The sequence below is a fragment of the Micropterus salmoides genome, unplaced genomic scaffold (genome assembly GCF_014851395.1).
Source record: "Micropterus salmoides isolate LMB-PRFRI ecotype aquatic unplaced genomic scaffold, ASM1485139v1 Ms_hic_scaffold_16, whole genome shotgun sequence".
Lineage (NCBI taxonomy): Eukaryota > Metazoa > Chordata > Actinopteri > Centrarchiformes > Centrarchidae > Micropterus > Micropterus salmoides.
In genome coordinates this window covers 21,311,336-21,333,508 of record NW_024040707.1, presented here as the reverse complement: position 1 = coordinate 21,333,508, position 22,173 = coordinate 21,311,336, and the positions used below count along the sequence as shown (strand labels likewise).

Here is a 22,173-nt window from a genome sequence, read left to right as displayed (position 1 = left end):
CCTGTCCTTATATCAGCAACTATCAATGCCATTTTCCATTATGCAAAGCAATGAAAACTGATTTGTAATTTATTTGATGGACTTTTACTAACTAACAGGTGCATGAGGGCGACCTGACAGGGACAGGCTGCAGAATTGTCCACTGCTTGAAAGCTCTGGAGCAGCAGCTCAGCAGGTGTCTTCCTCTCTTCATTTTAATGAGGAGGGGGGGGGGAATTGGAATATACGATAAGACATGAAATTGACATTCAAGAATCATTCTCACTCATGCAGAATCTCCATTTAGAAGACGATATACATTTATAAGATCTATTCAAATGATCAAATTATGTCTTGTTATTAGTCTACAATAACTCTAAGGACAAGTGGGCTAACATGTGTTAACCGACAGTGAAACTATGCTTTAGGTGTCTATAATTTCGAGCTCTTTTTTCCCAGTCGCGATGCCAAAAGCCCTCAACAATGTGCTTCACGGTGGGAAAAGATGACCCGACAAATCAGTAATGCAAGCGATAAGAGACGCTGCGTGTCATAAGCGAAGCGGTCCTCACATATCACGCACGACGTTAGGAGTTCCCTCGCTTACACCGTGAAAACGACGCCCCTCTACTCTCCTCCTAGCCCTTCCCGACCGTGAGCCATCCCTGCCGGCTTGTGCCTGTCTGCTGTGGCAGAGGAGCGGCGCTCTGGGGCGGTGGCGGCGTCCAGTTTCCTGCTATTTCAATGATCAGAAATTCGGATTGAAGCTTGACACCCGGACCTGACAGGGCAGGTTTGCATTTTATTTGTTCGTCTGATACGGCGCTGATGACAGCGGAACAGGTGCATGCTGCATTTGCCGGTTGTTATGAAATGACATTGTAGGCAAGGTATGGGAAGCATCTTCATACCGGTGACAAGCTTTGCACAAAACCGTGCTGTGCATGCTCTGCAAAGACACCGCTTTGTGCTTCAAGTGTCATGGACGAAAGAAGAGGGTGTTGCCACATAGCTTTAATCCGACCAATATGGTCGGCAGGCTGGTTTAATAAGCTGCATAGAATCAGGGCATTCTTCATTTCATGCATGCATCAGGGCCCAGCAGGCAGAACGAGTCAGCAGGTGCACCTTATCATCTTACTGAATCACATAGCGCCTGATCTGCTCCGGTAGGCGACTGCACACATTCAACCCACGTACAATTGTTCAGACCTGTTCTTGGACATGCCAGCCTATATAAAGATTGTGATTTATCTAGGCTGTGTGGAGCTATAGGCTAACAGCTGATGCTCAGGATAATTAGCTAATTGAATACGGAGTGTATTGCCTCGGGTGTGGCAGAGGGGGCAGGCGTGGGTGCCTCGCAGTCGGAAGCTCACCCGAATGTGTGAATTGCACTGTGAGAAAGTGGGGTAGGCTACTCAACTGGAAGTAGAGGTGTTTTTAAAATAACTTCACAATAGATAAAGAAACTGAGCACACTGGCCTCAACTAAATGTCTCAGATTGCTTGCTTGCAAGGTTGGCTACTGTATTTTAAAGGTCAATAAGTTAATTAGAAAATAGGTGTTGGAAATTGCCTTTCAAGAAATAGGCCTACTACTTTCAACGTCTCAGCGATAAGTTTGAGATTTACAAAATTTTAAAAGCTGCAACTCAAAGCTATATTTATATCACATAATAGCCTAATGAGTTGTTTTCGGATGTGTTTCTCTCAGGAATTCTGTTGTCGGAATGCAACTTATCCTACGTTTCGGACAAAGTGTTCCTGAGAGTACAGACAATTTGAATTACAAATGAGATGTTATGTTGTTGTAAACTGTAAACAAAACATTAATTTTTGGATCAGATTTTGACAGTTATAGCAGATACAAGAAACATACAAATATAAAGCAGACTTCTTCATTTTGGTGGACAGAAACAAATAACACAGCTATTTCAGTAATAGTATGGAAAAAAAAAATATATGAGCATTTACTAGCAAATCTGCATAAGTGCAAGATTCAGCAAGTTTTGTTTAAACACCTCCAGACTAGTCAAACTGTAAAAGTTGCCATTATCAGTAATGCATCCTTCTCTTCGCCCTCATCCTTCTCACAGACAGCCCTCCTGTATCTGGCTCCTGGTTCCTTTGCAGCCATGCCAAAGGCTATAGTAATTCCCAGATACTGAATTTGTGGAGGCAGAGTCAGGGAGGGGGCAAATTAGATCTTAAATCCATCCATCTGTCCATTCCTTCCTCTGTCCCTCCATGCATCCTCTCTCATTTTCTCATTTTCCTTTATTTCACCTGCTCTACTTTCAGCCTCCCTAGTGTGCATTACAAAGGCGCATCCATAAGCAGTGTGGCACTCCTTTGTTACGCCCCTTTACTTGTTCACATTAAAGGGCAAAGCTCTTTGTGTGGATGCATGTTGTGTTAAACACCTACAGGAAAAAGTATTGAATACTTCTTTTCTAGGCTGTTGTCAAGGTGGTTCAAGGAGTCTCACCACAGGTAATGCAGTAATGAAATTACATGCTACATTTCCCACGGAGCAATTTGCTCTTATCTATGACAAGTAAGATGTAGGAGACATTCAAGCAAACTTAAAACAGGGAAGGCAAGGTTATATGGTGGATCATTCACAGGCGGTGACTCCATTACTTTCCGGTCAATGTGTAACCTCTGTGCAATCTGTCACCAATGCACATGCCTTAAGGGAAAAGGTTAGGTCATGTGTTGTACAGCCTCAGGATGCACTTGTGTGTGTGTGTGTGTGTGTGTGTGTGTGTTTCTGTGCACGTAAATTCCCTGTGCGTGCTTGTTTAAGGAAGTACACTTCTCCCTCGAGTCCTATTTCAAGTCATCTTGTGATCGATTTGTAATAGCTCATTGAAGCGAGGCCAGTGGTATGTTCACAGCCAAATTGGAATCCTCCACAAGATAAACTCACGTCCCTTAGAAATGAGAGGAGCTTTCAAACGCATATTAAAGATAACAGCATGTAATAACTGTCACTTTTTGCATTATTATCATAAATGATGTGTTGTAGGATGCAGTGCCAAACTCAGCAAGACATCCCATTTTCTGGTGAGCTTTTCTCTAACATCATATTAAAGTTATGACTGCTAACACAGTTTGACAAAGGTATATTCTATTGGTATCATTAAATGCCAAATGAATGCAATCACAAGATTAGACTGACGGTGTTTCAATTTAAAACTTGAAAAAGTGCGTTATCCGAAGAAAATGAGTGTAACTGCATACATGAGACCATATACATGTATCATTATTAAACAAAACCAAAGGCCATTTGAGATACCACACTTGAAAGTTCAGTTGTGGTGACCTGTTTAGTCTGAATGACTAAATGAAATAAATGAAAGTTTGTACTTAAAGGTTGTAGCAAAGTCCCCATAGTCAAATCAGAATTGTCAGGTCCTGACATCGCAGTTCCTCGCGGGTTTATTTCAAGTAGCCAGCTATTTAAAAACGATATAATATTCTTTGTGCGGTTCATCAACGGTGATAAATTATCCAAAAGTCCCGCGAGGTTCGGACAACTCGGCACAACACCAGTGAGGCTGGGGCTCTGTCTCTTCTGCAAGTGTTCCTCCACTGCCACTGCACACATACACGCTACGCTTACACATGCGCACTTGACGCCTCAGGGTTAGGTTTACAATTTTGAATTTATTCACACACTTCAAAACATTTATTGAAAGTTTTATTCTTTTTACATATTTATTTACAGCATTAAACGTTGAAATGTATATTGTAATAGGCTGTATATTAATTTATTAGGAGAAAACTGGTAGTTCTATGTAAAATCAGATGTTGAGCACCCCCATATAGCCAAAATGGCATGATCCTTGTTTCGCAGCGAAGCTTCGACTGTGAGATTGACAGTCGAATCAGGCTCCGCCCATCGAAGCATCGAATCTTAGACTATTTGGGGTCAGCCCTAAAGATGAGTAGATTTAAATAACTGTAAAATAATATATTGCGTGTGTATATACAACTTTTCATCCTCCTGATTAATTTTCAAATGCCATTAAACATTATTTTATGGTATGAGCAGATGAGAAAGTGGTGAACTGATTTTTTTAGTATAGTAGAGGTCATAAGATGATCTCTCTAATAAAAGAATCCACTTGACCAATTTTACATTGACTGCTATTTTGTACATCACATACATACATATACATTGCACATGTGATTTGAATAGTTTGACCAGATTTGTGAGCAACAAATGATCCCAAAGAGTGTACCACTAATCTTACATAGTGTATAGTGTGTGCCCACGTCTACATGAACTGTCACATTCTTCATCGTGGTGCCATGTGATTGTTCACCACTTCTTCTATCTTAGGAGTCTGTATGCGCCAACTACCAAAATAATCCATAAAGGCTGTTCTTTTTCTTTTTTCCCCCCTCTTATCTTATTTTGATATGCTTGACAGACAATGTTAGGCTAGGGTTCCCATGGTTACTGCATTTTAAACAGGCACGCCTGATGTCTTTGTGTTAACTATTGTTAGTAGCGACACTCTCCTCTTTGGTCAAATAGAAAAAAATTTAACTGCGCTGGTAGGCACAGCGTGGTGCCTGTCATTTTCTTGTCATTGCAGTGAAGATATGTTTTGTTTTTTGTTTTATTTGACTCTGCAAGTAAAGATGCATTGAGGGAAACGATGCATCATCAGCATGTGCACATGAGCATGTAGAAGACGCCTTTGCTGTAGGAATGGGAGAAAAACGGTTGTCTTCGTTTTCAACGAGTGTGACTGCTGTGATAAAGTGGAATATAATCGGGGAGTTGTTGGGCTGTATGTTCATGGATAAATTGTTTTACTAATTTAAATAATAATTTATTTAATGCATTGTATAGCTTCTAATACGAAACCTGGACAATGTGCGTTTACAGGAGGTACTTATCGGACTTCACCAGGCTGCTTAAATACACAGGCGGTGGAAACAATAACAGCAACACCTACTGTATATGATATTATGCAATCAGTGAAACGGCACAGCAAGAAATATTAACTTTGTGAAGCTCAAAATGTTCAGTTTCTGGAGAGGCTGTGTCATGGAGGTGCTGATTCCACTCTGATGTATAAAAATAATTTTAGTCTACAGTCTGCTTTGCACTGTCACTGTCTCATTGTATATGTGAATTGCTGCAGCACGTTTGTCAGTGAATATATCAACAGTATGTCAACATGTCTCACAATCAGTGTCACCCACACAAGTGTCTGTGCAGTGAAGTTTTTTGATAGAAAAATCTAAATAGGTCAGCAGTCTGAGTTCTCCAATCACATCCCAGGAATTCAAATTGTTTTTGATCTTTAATGTAATAAATCCCACACCTTGTTACATACCCTGACATGACCCCCTTCACTAAATGCATGTAGGATTACTTTGTGGTGTAGAATGGAAGAGGGTGGCTCTTCCACTCGTGTAAACTGATTAATATTTAGAGAAGATATTCATCTCGTAAATCAAACGATGCATTTTGACAGCTCATTTTGAGAGATTTCACTGCCTGATTTGTTTTAATCAGTGAGGATTAACTTTACAATGACCCCCCCCACCCCGCTCTAATCATTTTGATGTGCACATTTGCCACCTTTTTTGACTCCAAGCGCTAATGAAGCAGACACAGAGAAGTTTGCAATCACACAATCTGTCTTTTCATATCAGCTCAAAAAGGGGAACTTGGGACTTCAGATGCTGAAGTGTAGAAACTGTACTGTAATTTCCCCTGCTGTGGCGCAGACCCTTCCCATGAGAGAGTGCTTGTACAGGTACAGGTAGCACAACTCCTTCTGGGCTTGCTTTCTCTTGGGGAGGATGAACTTGCAGGCTCATTGGTTTGTAAGTCGCATCATTTATCTCTGTTGTGGTGTGACATGATTTGCAACAGACTTAACGGTCCTGCTACGCAATCTGCCTCCAAGACTGCTGAGTGCCAGAGGTTTGGACAATGTGTATATGGTTTCCCTTGAACAAGGACATCTCGCCACTCCCACTTCCCCAACCCCCACCGTCTTGTACCTGGTTTCCCAGAGGCACACTCTGTCCAGCAAGGATTGATGGACTGGCTGTGTATGCCATTAGGAGGGAAGCACTGATTATAAAGCTGAGATGTGGAGGGAGCTGCATGATAAAATGCCAAGGCTCATTGAGAAATGTTGGTGATTGGCTCATGCAGTGGGTGGCTTCTGTGGATGTCAAATAACATGTACTGTACACGTAATATGTGTGTACTATTGCCTTTTAGCAACACTATTTGCTTTAGACATGTCTGGATAAAAGGTTACAAGGTAGATTTGTTATTTTACAACACAGAGTTGTAATGATTAACATGAACATCACAATTCACATCAATATCAAGTAAAATATTATATTAGCAACAAGGGATTGTTTTGTGTTAAAATGCTAATGTCAGCATTCTTACAATGACTATGCTAACATGCTAATGTTTGGCAAATGTTTTTCATGTTCACCATCTTGGTTTAGCGTGTTAGCATGCTAACAGTACCACTAAACACAAATATAAAGCTGGGGCTGACGGAAATGTCATTGGTTTTGTAGATTAAAGTTAAAGGACAAGTTAAAATTCAGACCTGCTAGTGGCATTAGGTGAAATGTCAGGGGATCGCCAAATTTATTAGGAGACAGGGTGACATATTTCAGATATAAATGAAAAAAATCTCATGATGTCTGGCCTGTTTCCTCATGACCAGACCACTAACAGGATCATTTAAAAATAATGTCTTGAAAACCACACAGGTAGATATTTTTTTCAAAATTAAATTGAAATAATACAATTATTTTCCACCCTTTCTAGTGTCATTAAATTCTGCCACATTACCATGGCAAGACCAAGGAAATATGCAGTTTCCATCACAATCATCAGTCCCTTTATACTGATGATATCTAATGATAAACACGGATTGTTGTTTGTGCTAGTCAAAGACATCATGGAGAGTGATTAGTGTCCAAAAAGTGCCAAAACTCCATTAGGGTGGCCAACCTGTCCTGGAAAAAAACAAGGATACTTTTACACTTGGCACAAATATTAGAGAGATCCATATTCATAGTCACTTAGACAGATGGTTTGGTTGGAGCAAAACTGTCTTTGTTTCTGAGTGAAAGAAATATCCCCTCAAATCTCCAAATTAATGAACAGCCTAATTAACAGGAGTACAGTTTGGAGCATGCTTTGTTCATTTTTGTAAATGATGTAGTCACAAAAGATGCGTAAACAAAGGAAGAACACTGCCTGGAGATCACAGTAAGCACATTAGCTGCATGCTCCTCTCTGCAGCACAGTACACAACTATTCCTGTTACTTCTACTACTACTACTACTGCTGCTACTACCCCTACTGTCACTGCACTGTTTTTGTAACACTTTTATTACAATACTAATTATTTATCAATAATCAAACAAAAAAAAGAGGAAAACAACACTTTTATTGCAAAGTTTGAAGGTGTGACCAGAGGAGGTGCTGATGACACTGACCCCTGCCTTCTTTGCTGTTTTGCTCTCAAACTGTTTACCTTTTTTTCCCTCCAACATACTCTGGTGGAAGGCAAACGTGCACAATTTCCTGACAGCATACTGTGTTTGAGGAGCGAGAGGAATCCACAATCTGTCATCCCCGTGTTTCCCCTGCTCTACTGTGACATATTTTTGAGCTGCTATATTTGACAGCTTTCTCCTGCCCACCTGCTGATGAAGGATGGGCCTGTGGGCAACTGATGCCTGCCTGAAGACGCATCCATTTTTAGGGCCTCTAAATTGACAGTCTCTTTATTTGAGAGACGCCATGAAGACAAATGGGCACAGGCAGGCAACGGTGAATGGTGCATCATGGACATCATTCTGCCCCAGCTGATCAGCCATCATGTCCGTTACTATCTGACAATTTATCTGAGCTGCCCCGCTGCAGATGATGAGTGTTTTGGGCCGTCACAATGTCTGCTTTTTGCTTGCTTTTTGTAGAAAAGTAGTTGAAGTTCTGCAGTTTGAGATTTCTTTCCTCTTCAGTGAGTGCGTCTCAAAGTCGTGCAGTTGATCCCAGCTTACATCAAAACAGCCGCGATGCTCAGTAATGATTACTGACTGACTGGACTGACTCTGAAATGTAGAGCGCGGAGGAGGTCATCTCCAGAGATACACTGACATGGCAAGGCTGATAGAGTCCTGAATGAAAGAACGCCGTGATAGGGAAGTCTGTGGGCATGTTTATGGATAGAAGCTAAATCTTACTTATCTGTGTCTTGTCTTAAAAGATTTTCAATAACCGATCCGCTAAACATTGCTTATCTTATTGATGCCTGCAGTGTTTTATAAAACACTTGAATAGGCAATACTTCTTATGGAAACAAAGCATATTCATTTGATTTGAAGATACGATCTGTTCTTTCTTACAGAGATGCGGTACATCATAGACGTCAGATATATCATCTTTACTTTTTGCCCAAAAACAGGGTAAATATTTGAAACAAAGTGCAATGTGATGAAAAATGTTTGAAATGTGGAGGCAAATACTTTGCTGCAGAAAAATTCAAGTTTACAGATGTGTAATATTTTAACAGAGTTTTGGACCATCTGCACACTCTTCTATGTTGTGACAGTCAGCCTAGTAGGTGTAAGTCACTCATGGTTCCCTCCCATCCTGAACGAATAACAGGGTTTATACAGGTACATTTGCTTGTATTTGGTGAATCTTGTGTGCCAGCTAAGATAGACAGAGCTAAGATAATCAGGTCATGCTTCTCTATTTTAGCGGGGAGGTTTTAAAGACCAGTAGGGCTGGGGTTTCATTCTGCATTTTAAAGAAACACAAGGTGATACTTACAGACTAATTCAAATGTTTTTTGACAGTAAATTGTATTTCTTGTTTCTCCAGAATTACACTTCTGGCAGTGCAGAAAAAGCTTCAAAAATAACATTGACCGTCATGTAGGGAAATAACACTCACAGAAAATACAATTGAACTGTTAACTGAAGAATAAAAATTGGACTTTTATATAGACTTTTTGTCTGGTCAAAATTTTGAGGGGGTGGTGTTGCAATGGAGGAACTTGTTATTTAAAAAATCTTGGCTTCGTCCCTGGCACAAACAAACAACAGTTGCACACCGACAGCTTTTTGGGTAGAGCACACAGTTTTAAATTTGTGCTCAGTGCACACTAATATGTAGACTGTAATTAAACCTTGTAAAACTATTGGTAACTAATTAATTGGTTCATGTACTGAAACAGGATATATTCTGGACCCAACACTATGCACTGAATGTTTTGGAAAGAGCACCTGTACTGTGCATTTATGAAGCTTAGAAATTATTGAGACTGTCAAAGAGGTGAGTCAACCGTAGAGGATCAACACCTGACTCCGTCAAGATAAAATCAAACTTTGAATTCATTGCATGACTATTGCAACTAATTGCATTATATTTTACAGGTATTCATGTCATTGTGTCCACCCCTTATGCAATTTCATTTACAGGGATTTAAGATTTAAGCATTTAAGATTATCATGAAGTTGCTCTGTGCTCAGCTGATGTGCTTTGTGTGGACTGTGTGAGTGTGGTTTGATCTGATTTGACTGACAGAGGCAGCTCCATGACAACCTAAGCAAATAATCCCACAACTGTCATCACATTGTGATTCCGGTTCTCATGTTGCTCAGTTCTGGTTAGCATGGGAAATCTACTTCTTCCATCAGTACCCCGCCCCATTCTAAGTAGTGAGAAAAGGACAGATGGAAACACAGAGATGGAAAAATAACTACAATTCTTTTAACGTTAGTTAAAAAGATTTTCAGGACCTTAACATAGTGGCAGTGTTCATTCAACAGTGTGGATAAACAGCGCGAATTAGCTGCAAAGCTTCCCCGTTCGTTCTGTCAATATTGCATCGACTTCTGTCTCTCCGTGTCTGATACAATTACTATCAGTGGTAGTTTGGGACTGCTGTGACCTTTAGATAGTTTTCATAAGGTCCAAAACATGTTTAAAACTCATCCAGACACAAACATAGTTCACAGTGCCCACAGAGTTTCAGATTAATAGACAAGAGTGGAAATAGAAGCCATCTGGGATTATTTTGGTTATCTATGACTCAAGCAAATGTTAAAACCTGTAGTACAGTATCACAGTGGTGTCTGAGTGTAATGTAATCCATTAGTTAGATAGCCATCCTCAAATAAGCCCTTTCCCAAATCTAGTCTGACAGCGTTTTAATTTGGCCCCTAACTTTCTGAAGTATAAATAAAAACAGTATTTCTGTCTTTTTTAAGTAAAGAATAGTCAACTCATGTAATGCAACTATTTTTGGAGGCCTACAATCCTTTTGAGGAGCTTCACCTACCATGATGCTGTCACACTTCACAGAGACTTTCCCTGGTGCATGCTCTTTGAAGTTCAAGAACCAAAGAGGCCGCAGACGATTTTGTATAGAAAGAAGTTTAATCGGAGTCTGTTTGAAGACAATGACTGTAATAGGAATTTTGAGTCTAAGCAGCCGCAGCAACACACACATCTCAGTCTCCATCATCTTCCTCACACAGATGATTAGGTGTGCAGAGACCAGCACTGATGTGGAGCCGGGGTGATTGAATCACAAAGTGACCTAAATGAAAGAATTGATTAGTCTCGCGATCATGATGTGTGTGAAATGAGCACCCTAAAGTCTCTGACACTGATCCATTAGGATTCTTCTCAAGTTTGCTTGTGATTCACTGGTACATTGTTCTGACAGCTGCTTCATAGTGGTTGACATTCACACTGAGTGGGGGTATTACAGTGGACAGATCTGATTGGCTGACGTGACCAAGTGTTCAGGAGAACTGCAATTTATCAGAAGAATCAGATCAGAATAGAGATGGATGTCAAGGTAAAAGAATGGACTTGGCCTTTTAATTATCTTCATCGTGATCCTCATCTGTGATTTTATGACATACGCTTTTGTATGACATGTAGGGCTGAAGGGTGTTATGATGTGAGGCAATTTAGCACAGTTGTGCTTAGGGCTTTGAGCTAAATGCTAACAGCAGCATGCTGACATGCTCATAATGCTAAGATGCTGATGTTTAATGGGTGTGCTTAGTACCATCTAAGTTTAGTATGCTAGCGTGCTAATTAGCACTAAATACAAAGTACAGCTGAGGCTGATGGGAATGTAAATCGTTTTGCTGGGGTTTTGTCATAAATCAAAGCACTGATGCACTAGATAAAAAGTTAGGGGATTGCCAAAGTTATTACAGTTCAGCTGAGCAAAATCCATATGTTATTTCACTCAAAAATGCTTTTCAGACAGAACTCTTCAGGGATATAGAATAACTTTTATATCGAACCATGATTTCCTGGAATCATTAATTTGGAAAAAATAATTTTATAAAATGATAACATATGATCGTATCATTAGCAATACTGAAAGTCAATATATCCCTTTCATGCATGGCATCCACATTTGTGGATAATTATTTTAACTCCATTTTGGGTTACTATATCATGGTTATGTTCTCCAAGTCATTTGAGGACAGTGTCAGTTGATTGATTGCAACACTGTAACTGTGGTTACTCTCTTGTTTTCCAAATATTTATTGCTTGATGACCCCATCAGTCCAAGATGGCCGACTGTGATGGCCATGTGCTAAATGCCTCAGGCATATCTGTGAAAAACTTTTATTCAAGGAGTTCAATCAAGATAAAAAAAATAGTAGTATGTACAATAAATATTATTATTAGGTTTATGTTTTATAAATTAAAATTTTGAGTAAATTGTAGTTTTTATTCACCAAAAACCAACTGTCCACGTATAGACGTACGTGGACGTCATGCAACAGTGGAGTCACATTGCATTAAGTTTGATTTCTGTAACCAGCTAGTTTTTCTATTCTAATTTTTTAAAGATGTGATAAATTGTATAATATTATAATAAAACAGACATTTAACAAATACCGTAAAACTTTGATTAATAGCCCGGGCTTTTATTTGCTAAAATCACTGAATTGACCCTGCCTTTATTTGGGACAGGCGTCCATATGGGACAGGCCTTTAATTCTTTTTGCACAAAACTGAACAGTTTATTTATTTCAAACAGAATAATACTTGATGGAGTTCACATGACAGGATTCACAACTTGGATTTATTTTTATGAAAAGCTGTTTTGATTCTTTTGATCGGTGGACCCTTACAGATTAAAGGAAGATAAATAATCAAGGAACGGACGCATTTGGACTTAATGAGTGGACAAGCGCTTCAAAGTTAACGGCAGTCAGCACTTTTTTCCCCTTTTCCTCTCTTGAAGCCATGCAGGTTACACCAGTAAATCTAGAAGAATTAAATGAACTTAACAGTGGTATTGTGGAGAATCTAACCGATCTAACGATGTTCAGCATGTCCATATTGATCATACGTTTAAACATTAATATTTGTATTAACGATCTAAGCAGCTTAGAAGCAGCTAAAGCGGGCGACCCCGCAAGGTTTAAGATGTTTTATACATTGAAAGAACTTCTATAAAAACCAGACCAGGTGTTTAATTGAGGCTTTTTATTGTTAATTTTCAACTATTGAGCTTAAATACATAGCATAACATGATATAAAAAACAAAATCAGGTAATATCAGGTGTGGCTTTGTGGTGTCCACATACGGAGAAAGTTAAATAATTTAAAAACAAAAGGATGCATTTATGTAAATTGGCTGTTTCCCTTGTTTGACTTTGACATTGGCTCATTGCATAAACATGAGCCGTACGAGACAAATTTACACATGGAAATCCCATTTGGAAAATGTATAAATTTCCCTTTTGCCACTTTAACCTGAAACACAGCAAAATGTTATTGGTGCATATAATGTACAGTAATAATGAGAATATCTTTTGATTTTCAAAAGATATTCTCAGTTATAGTATTATTTTTCAGTAATTAGATTAATTAACCAACCCGCAGGTCTTAAAAGTTGTGGAGGATCACTGCATGGTGTACATGTGACATCTGCAGCCTTCCTACAGCCAGACTGCACTCCTCTTTGATCCGGCTTCATTATGCAGTAGGAGGCTGACCTATCATGAAAGCTGAGACATGCTGTGTTCCAGCCTCCCGTATTGTAAACACAGAGATGTACTGAGACAGCTGGTTGAGGGAAAAATTGTTAATTAGGGCCTCTTTTTTGAAAGAAAATACAACCATATCTTTTCCTGGTTACAAACACTTCACTGGCAGTTATTAGGCCAAATTAAGCCTCTGTTTTGCTCGTCCCTAATGACCGTTTTCCCTGGAAGCTTTGTACTTTCTTTTTTTAAATCAGCGCTTCCCATGTCCCCTCCTCACTAATCCCCTCCTCTCATTAACCTCTTGCCTTATTTTATGCTTTTTCCCCATTTTTCACATTCACAGTGTGTGTGATAATGCCACGTTCCAGACTGCTCGGAACTGGGAAATTTCCAAGTTGAAATATCCAACTTTCAACCTCAAAGCGTTCAAAGGTGCATGGTGGTGTATGACGCCGAAAGTGAACAAAAAACTGACCGTGACAAAGTGTACACAAAGTTGCACCCTCAGCTGTGCCTTTGGTGTAAATTAAAAGGATAGGCCGTTTAAATGCAAACAACTGACACAAATGGCCTATACTTCAGTTGTATTCCCGTCTAGCTACATCAGTTGGTAATCCTCAAGAGTCAGTCAATATTGTAGGTTATACTTCCTAATGCTTTCAAATGTTTTGGCATTTTTAACAATAACTTTTATGCAGAGAAGATGACTTCATGAGATTCTTTATTGTAACCAGCTACCTAATAACATCAATTTACAGTACATGCAGAACAGGTTTTACTATATGATCGTATGTATTGTTTTAATTTAAATACATGCAAATGTATATTTTGTTGCCTTTTAGTTTATGATTTCCCATTTATAATGTGGGCTTCCATGGGAGCTGGCATTGTTGTGTGATGTAATTCAGCTGCTACTTGTGAAGTCGGGGTACATATTTTTCTCCGAGTTCACAAGTAGGAAAATAGGAAATAGTAGGAAAGTAGGAAATCCAATCAGGTGGCGTTCCATGGTACTTTTTCTAGTTGGAGGTCGGAATTTTCAGTGTTCCGAGTTGCCTAGAACGCAGCAATAGGTACCTATTGAGCATTTTCTTGTTTTCATATCATCAGTTGTGCAAAGTTTAGTTTACTGTTTGATGACACTCGCTCTATGGCTTTTTGGCCGTTTCACACTTTATAGGATGTCATTAATTAAGTAGTTGGAGTTCTCCAGGTTTGAAACAATATTACACATGGCTTAGGCTGACACATTTCCTGGACTTACTTAAGAAGAGGACTTGTTACATTATATAGTAGAGTTTGTATTTCTTGTGCACAACCTGTCTCTTGAGGCTGAAAAATGGGGATATTCTAACATAAACAATATACTAAAGGAGAGCGACAACCTCATAATTTGACGAATACCACCACATTTTTGCCAGACTGGGGAAAAAAAGGAATCACCTTTATAAAACTTTGCACCATTACTATCTCATCACAATCCAGTGTCTCTCAGAAAATGGCTCAAGTGTAGAATTTAAACTGTGATTTTGAAAAAGAAAATCCCTGTGTTATCTTGGGAAATTTCAGCTGACACATAAGGAATGTTAAACCCGCGACCCGATGCTCCCCTTTCATCCTAAAGCTACAGAGTGACTCTGGGCTTTATCTTGGATAATTCGTTTTCTCTTAGCTGTACCACCTAATCTGAATATATTAGCTTTGTACTGTATGTCACCCGAAGAAAGAGTCCAGCTCGAGTATAGCAGTGGTCACCTTCAAATGACAAGCCTCATCTGTCTCCAGCTCACCTGAATATTGTATCAGCATTGTTGGATGTCTCACTCATCCCTCTCTCTCTCTTTTCTTTCCCTGGTGTGTCTCTCCCCGCAACCTCTACCTTTTATCCTGTGCTCCTCTTTCCTTCCTCCTGTCTCATCCTCAGATTGTCGTCACGTTTCCCAGTGCCCTCTCCTTCTCTCTCTCTCTGTATCTCGGTGTGTCTGCTGTCTTGTGCGGTGCCGCAGGGCTCTCTGGCTGATGTAATTTATGCTATCTCCTTTGCTAGTGTGAGAGGAGAGCGTCCTGAAGCCAACACTCTTCATGAAGAGTGCTCCTGTGGGAGGCTGTGAGCCAGCACTGGCTAAGCTACCCTCTTTCTCTCTCCCTCGCCATTGCTCTGTGCACAATTCAGTGACCACGCATGTGAAAAAGACACTCAATCTGCTTGGCAGTGCAGGATAATTAAAAATACAAATTGGAAGTGATGTCACCAAAGGTATCTGTTCTGCAGCCATTCATTACACCAAAATGTCAGATTAAGTCGCTCCATCAGGAATCCAGAGGCAAATTGGACTTCTAGCAGCAGTAAGCACTCGGTTTTTGGAACAGGAGAAGATTTCATGTTGACTGAATATGTTTATGTGTGGTTGCAGGACTGCCATCCATTTCTATGACAACAGAGAAGGCTTTGGCTGGGGAACTGAAGAGCGCAATGGAGGGTGACGCCAGGAGAACCAATCAGGTGGGAGCGCTGTGGAACTCACAGCAGCTGTAGATCATTTTGCTCAGGCCTCTCAATCACTCAGGGGCCTTCCGTCTTTCTGTTTGAAATGCAAGACAGCTAGCCCCCTCTGTCTGTGCCAGCAACTTAACAACTTAACATCTTAGAGCAGCAGCTCACACAACATCATGCATTTGCTGATTGCCTCACATGATCAGAGATTTTGCAAGGCGAGTGCATATAATGCCCCTTTAGACTTAGAATGCAACTGTTTAAATGAAGAGACAATGGACAGTGATTTGAAGCTCTCTTACCTAAAGGAAGGATTTTCTCTCTCCCAGGTTCCAGAGGACCACGGGGAAGCGGATGATAGCTCGGAGAAGACCCCCAGTAAAGCCTCCAAATCGCCCCAGAAAACCAACAAGCGGCCCAAGACTGTCCCAGTCAAAGTCACACTACTAGACGGTTCAGACTATGAGGCTGCAGTTGAGGTATGTTGCTAAATTTTCAGTGCTGGCGAAAATGATGATGATGATTGTATTTGCTTGTTAGAGGTTTCACTGGTGCTCTTTCATTATGTGATCTTGTTGAGCATCTGCAATGATTTTTAATGCTACATGAATGGAGAATTAGCGCACCAATTGTTTGCCTTGATGCATCCAACTCCTAATTCTCACAACAGAAGTGGAATTCTCTTTTTGCCAATTTTCTAGGAACTGGACTATTTTGTTTGGTTTAGATAACCTGGCTAAATTATTAACTTGTTCACAACTAGCCCTGATCCAGGACCATGTTGTATGTACTAAATCATGGTCCTGCTCTTGAAATTTCTAATAGTGTTGAAAATACAAACTGACAGGATGAAATCATATTAGTGACCTACACCTATCAGTGTGTAAGTTTTAGTGGCATCTAGTGGTGAGGGTTGCGAATTGCAACCAATGGTTCACAGTACATTCACGTGCTCCTCGGATGGTCCCATTTCCCGAGTTGTGAAGTTGTTCTTCTGACTTCAGTCATGTGTTCATCTGCTCTTAAGTCACAATATGGATTCAACATGGAGGCTAATACCAAGATGTGTTGGATTAGCATTTTCAGAGCATATAAACAACACACAGACATCTAGTTCACTCTACATGGACAGCAAACTAACATGAATAACCGTATTACAAATGACATGTTTGCAAAATATGTATATGCAATATGTGATTTTGCACGAATCAAAGTTCTGTATACTTCTTTATGTCCCATGCACACTTTTGTTCTCTTTTTGCAATAAAGATTTAAGGAGGGAAAAAAGATTCTGATTATTCCAACACCACATGCACCGCTCACCCATCCCTTTCCGAGCAAGCAGGAGAAGATACGGTGGTCGACAGGCTCTGTCAGCTCTTGAGCTAAATAATACATGTGGTCCTTTATTTGTCAAAATTTCTCTTCTTTTCTTACTTCTAATAAACCAGTCGACTGCTACTTATACTGCTACTAATATTACTTGTTGTTCTTCTTCTTCTTTTTCTTGATCTTCGTACGTATTCAACGTAGTGACCAAACATGCTCTGTAGAGCCGTTTGTCCATTTTGGCTATTGTAAAAACATGGTAGCGCAACATGGCGATGTCCATGTAAGAGGACCTGCGGTGTATGTAGATAGAAAGGGCTCATTCTAAGGTAATTAAAACACAACGGTTCATTATGTAAGGTCTTTATACACCACTGAAAACCTAGTTATATATATTATATTGCATTTCTGTCAATAGATCCACCTAAATATTATACACAGAACCTTTAAAGTTGCTTCTCACTTCATAGCTAAACACACAGCTTCCTTTCCATGCCACAATAACAACCCTCTAGTAATCGTTTTGCCATCCACAATTTTGCAAACATGCAGAAATATAATTAGAATAAAGGATTTCAAAAAGTGGTTTTGCAGTGTTATTAAAACAGAGTTTGGTTGTTTCTCAGCACTAAAATGCACACGTGCTTAAATTTTAAATCTTGCTGTGCAGGGTGACAATAAATATAGCATTTTAAGAAGCTGGTGTACATCTCCACCATTTGAACGTAGCCCTTGACTCAGCACACCACACGAAGGTACACCTCAGTGGGATTTAGTCTCCCTCAGTAATACATGCTACTGAGTCAGGAAATGCAGCTCTGCTGCTATTCTCACTGAGAGGGGGAGTGATGGGTGGAGGGAGGTGAGACAAGCTCTACATTGTGGGGGATGGAAGGCTAAGATGAGCAATCCCTGGCTTCCGTGAATCGTGACTCTGTAGCCTTTTGTGTTTGTAAACAGATGGGTGTAGCTTGGTGAATTCCTACCACTCTTGGTTTATTTGAATTTCACAGTAGCACCACACGCTCATCATGATGGAACACTGCAGAAAATGTATCTGCTCCTGGACTGAAATGACTTCTGAAGAAGAGTGAGGGGTGCTGAAAGGGGTGTTCCACACCAGAGGGAGATCCTGTGCAGGGCTAGAGCTGCCATGAATCACATTAAAGCCCACACTGGAACTCCATTGGCTGCCGCTGCTGATGGAGTGCGATGTGTGACGGGAATGATCTTGTTGGCTGCTCAACCTCATTCATGTCACTATATTCCATTTATGGCTTACTGCCTCCCACGTGACCTCAAATTTTTTACTTACAAGAGAAGAAGTCCTGACCGAGGTGTCCAACACACATTCTCCTTCAACTCAATCCCCTATCTTTCCTTCTCTCTTGGTTACATGCATGCATACACACACGCACACACACATTTCTTCATGTCACCTGGGCGGTGACACTAAAAGTATTGGGGTTTGACATAAAATCCATACAGTTGACAGATGAGTGCTCTTATGTTTGACCGGGGAGAAAATAGAATAGCTGAAGGAAAGAGAGAGAGGAAAAGATGAGGAGGGTGAAGAAAAGATGAGGAGAGTGCAAGATGATGTGGAGAGAAATATGGAGAAGAGGATAGATACCAAGACTGCTTACATTGTGTATGAGAGTGTGCAATGGAAAAAAGGCATGCAGAGACACAACAGTGAATGTAATAAAATCATTACCTTAATTACAGTCATGATGTCCATAAAAACACAGAGAAGCTGCCGGAGCCTCCTGTTGATGTTTGGCTCACAACATTGCAGATATTGATTGAGCTCGGTGTGTTTTCATTTCCAGTCTAAAGCCATACTCTTAAAAAAAAAGAACTCCACCACCTGCTTACAGTACTTCACTGCCTTCAAGCTTACAAACTCTAGCTATTCGTTTTTCAAAAACAACTTTGAATGAAACATCTGGCTTTTAGATTAAAATCCTGAGGAGACCATACTCTTTTTAACTACTTAAACTTTGGCTGAACAGAATGTTTTATGCAGGTCCAACCCTAATGTTCATTTTTACTGGTTAACCACAAGACCATGTGTGTTTCCACTTTAATCGAGAGGAAGGGCTGTTTGGGGTCTGCTTTTCCTGAATTCAAAGTGTTATGTTCCACTGATATTTAAGGGCTGAAACAAATCTATATGCACAGGATAAAACCTACAGTCAAGAGCGCTCAAGTGCCTCCTAAGACAAAACCACCAGCTCCATAAACGTGAGGCTCATGTGACCATGTGGTTAACAAGTTAAAATGAAAGATTCATGACATATCATTTCTTCCAATTTTATTAACAGCCATCTAGCATGTTTGCCTCCAGCATTGCTCTCTGCTTGCACAGTCAGCTGCAGACCTGAGCCTCTTGAAAATGAGTTCAGTGTCTTGCTCAAGAGAACTTAAGAATGTATGAGCTGGAGCACAGTCTGCCCGGTTGAAAGGCAGCTTTTCTCATTATACTGTATAATCTTTTAAGTGTCATGAGCCAAACTTAGTGAACAAGTCGTAATAACCTTTGATAAAATGACCATAGCATATTTGGTCCATCCACCTTCAAGTATTATAATTTAAATGTTTATTGCATTCACATGTCTTTCCACCATGGTGGCATTGAATGTGATGCTGCTTTATGTATATAGTGTTTCGTCCAGCACTCTATGTGTTTACTTCACCTGAAATTTGCAATGTAAAAAAGTGTCATGTCAAGAAAAAGAAATAATGAGGCGATGTCACGTTTTATTAAGGGACATTCCCTTTAAGCTTACCCACCATGAGTAGTACTACAAAGCCTATGAAAAACAAATATTTCTGTGGCTCTGGAGGGAGCTTTCCGAAGTCTGGAAAATAACCCTGGCGATGTCATCAGGGTTATCTCAGCTTTGGTTTTGAGGCTTCAAATTTATAACAGAAACAAACGGGGGGGGGGGGGGGGGGGTGGATTTGATGGGCTAACACATTCTCAATTCCGACTCGTCACATATTGACGCTTGGTCAAAGCCCTTTGGCGTCGCTTTTTAACTCCCTGGGTACCCCTTTTGTGTCATTTTTAGATGTTTAGGGCAAGTGAGCAATGCTTAGCAGCAACAAATATGCAATGTCTGGTAAAGTTAGCAACAATAAATAATCATGCATGCATCCGGTTACACTTTCAAAATAAAACTCTAGCATTTTGAAACATCGCCATTTTGAAATGGCAAGTTATTAAAGTTGTGAAATGTTTCAATTTGGTTAGGTTAGGCACAAAAAGTACTTGGTTAGGTTTAGACAACAAAACTACTTGGTTAAGGTTAGGAGAAGATCATGGTTTGGGTTAAAATAACTACAGATAAGTTATCACGTAAGTTAACTTACGCCACTTCCGTAATTTACACAATTTCTGTAACTTACACAATTTCCGTAACTTGCCAAACTTAAAAAAAAAAATGTAATGTTGACGTTTTGTTTCACACGGGACATGAACATCGCTCTTCTGGTTCAAAGTCCAGGTTCTTGCCCTCCATCCACCCCAACCTCATATATCTACCTTTATCGTCAAAAAAAAAAACGCTACAGGGCTTCCCCCACTGCGTTGAACTATGACGCTATAGGGATCCCCAGTGCGATACAAACTAACATAGATGAGTCTTGACCATGCATCCATATGTGATGAGTCAGGGAGAGAACTAGTTGCATGATCATGTATCAGTAGGTCTACTGAAAGATGGTAAAAAGATAAAGACTGAGCACTGTAGCTTTGAACAAAGGCAGGGCAGAGGATTTTAGAGGGCCAGGGGCCCACATTTATAAAAGGCAATTTTTGCAGATAATTAAATAAATACATGCCTGGAATGACTACATTTGTTAAAGGAATATTAAAATGTATGTATTTCAAACAAATCCATGACAGAGGATGGTTCAAATACTGCTACATTACAGTTAATTAATGATATGCAAATCATGACATGCAAAGAAATTAAATGTCTTTCAGGCTAACTTAACCAAATTTACTTTCTCCTGGTTCAGCCATTAACCCATTCTCTCTCTCTCACACACACACACACACACACACACACACCCGTCTCTCCTCATCTTGTTTGCATGGGTGCGGTGATCACCAAAATGGATTTCTAGGAGTATGCCAAATGGCTGCTAACACAATCAGCCCACAGAACTAGTTACAGAAATGTGATTGGAGCCAATTGGAGCGACAACTAAATCTCATCAGCAGCTCCTGAATCTGTTGCCATGCTTGGGGGGGCACCTGAGATGTGTGTTGCAATTTCATTTTGTTAGAAAATCGAATATATGCGCTGCTCCCCAAAAAATGTGACTGTTCTCTCACTACTTTGCCTGTGCCAGCCTCAGTACTTCATGATATAAATTATTATTTAACTGATTGAGAGACAGATCCCTTTATAATGACTAATTAGCCTTTCTCAAAATTATTTATTTATTTTTTCTTACAAGAGCCGAACAAAGCTTTGTGGTGGCCTTGTAGTAACCGAAGATGGAGAAAGTGAGAGGGCACATGCACACACAGAAGGGACCTATTACTTCTGTTTCCATGGTAACAGCTGCTTGGTTGCTTTGTCGCCATAGGAGCCAGGTTTCCCTAGGAGATGAATCTGGCGTGTGTGTTCCCGTGTGTGTGTGTGCGTGTGTGTGTGTGGAAATAGCATTTTGCCAAGGCAGACTGTGCAACCCACAGAGGCCTTGTTCTCAGCGCTGAAGGGCTGGATAGAAAATAGGTGTGGTCTGTTGAGACGCCACTGATGCGAAAATGCAATTCCTCCCCTTATATAGACATACAGAGTGCAGCTCCTCCCACTCAACAGGGGAGAGAACAGACTAGAAGCATCTCACAGACCATAGTTGGGGTGGAGTGTGTCACTGATATTGTTTGACTCCTTTGTGTGAAATATGAAGTAGTAAAATTATAACCAGCTATTATATTGCTAGATAACCAACCAGAATCATTAAGATCCCATTACAAAGAGTCTTACAAGTCTTTTTTTGTAAGATAATGTTTTGCATTTTGCATTTATGCCAGTTGATAGTGTAGATATAGACAGGAAATATGGGGAGAGAAAGAAGGGTGTGACATACAACAAAGGTTCCCGGCTAAAATTGATCAGGGATGTTGCATTCATTTGGTATGGATCTTAAGCACGAGGCAAGCAAACACTCCAAAGTCATACACATCTTTAATGAACTGTATTATTGCACTCTGTCCTCTTCTTAATATATTTTACAGTACATGACGTTCATAAAACCTGGACCTGTCTGTTTGCTGTGTGTTCTTATATGGT

The 22,173-nt window shown here is 40.1% G+C and overlaps 1 protein-coding gene across 2 annotated transcripts in view; it reads left to right on the top strand.

Annotated features, from left to right (window-relative positions):
* Positions 1 to 403: 403 nt before the first annotated feature.
* Positions 404 to 22,173, top strand: part of si:dkey-178k16.1 (band 4.1-like protein 1) — a 42,197-nt gene continuing 20,427 nt past the window's right edge. Inside the window, exons 1-3 of one of the 2 annotated variants that reach the window (XM_038723660.1) lie at positions 404 to 772; positions 15,450 to 15,538; positions 15,859 to 16,008. In XM_038723660.1, coding sequence (XP_038579588.1) covers positions 15,467 to 15,538; positions 15,859 to 16,008 — 222 coding nt within the window. In that variant the 5' untranslated portion in view covers positions 404 to 772; positions 15,450 to 15,466. The remainder of the gene's footprint in view (positions 773 to 15,449; positions 15,539 to 15,858; positions 16,009 to 22,173) is intronic. The other variant, XM_038723661.1, reaches the window with a different exon arrangement.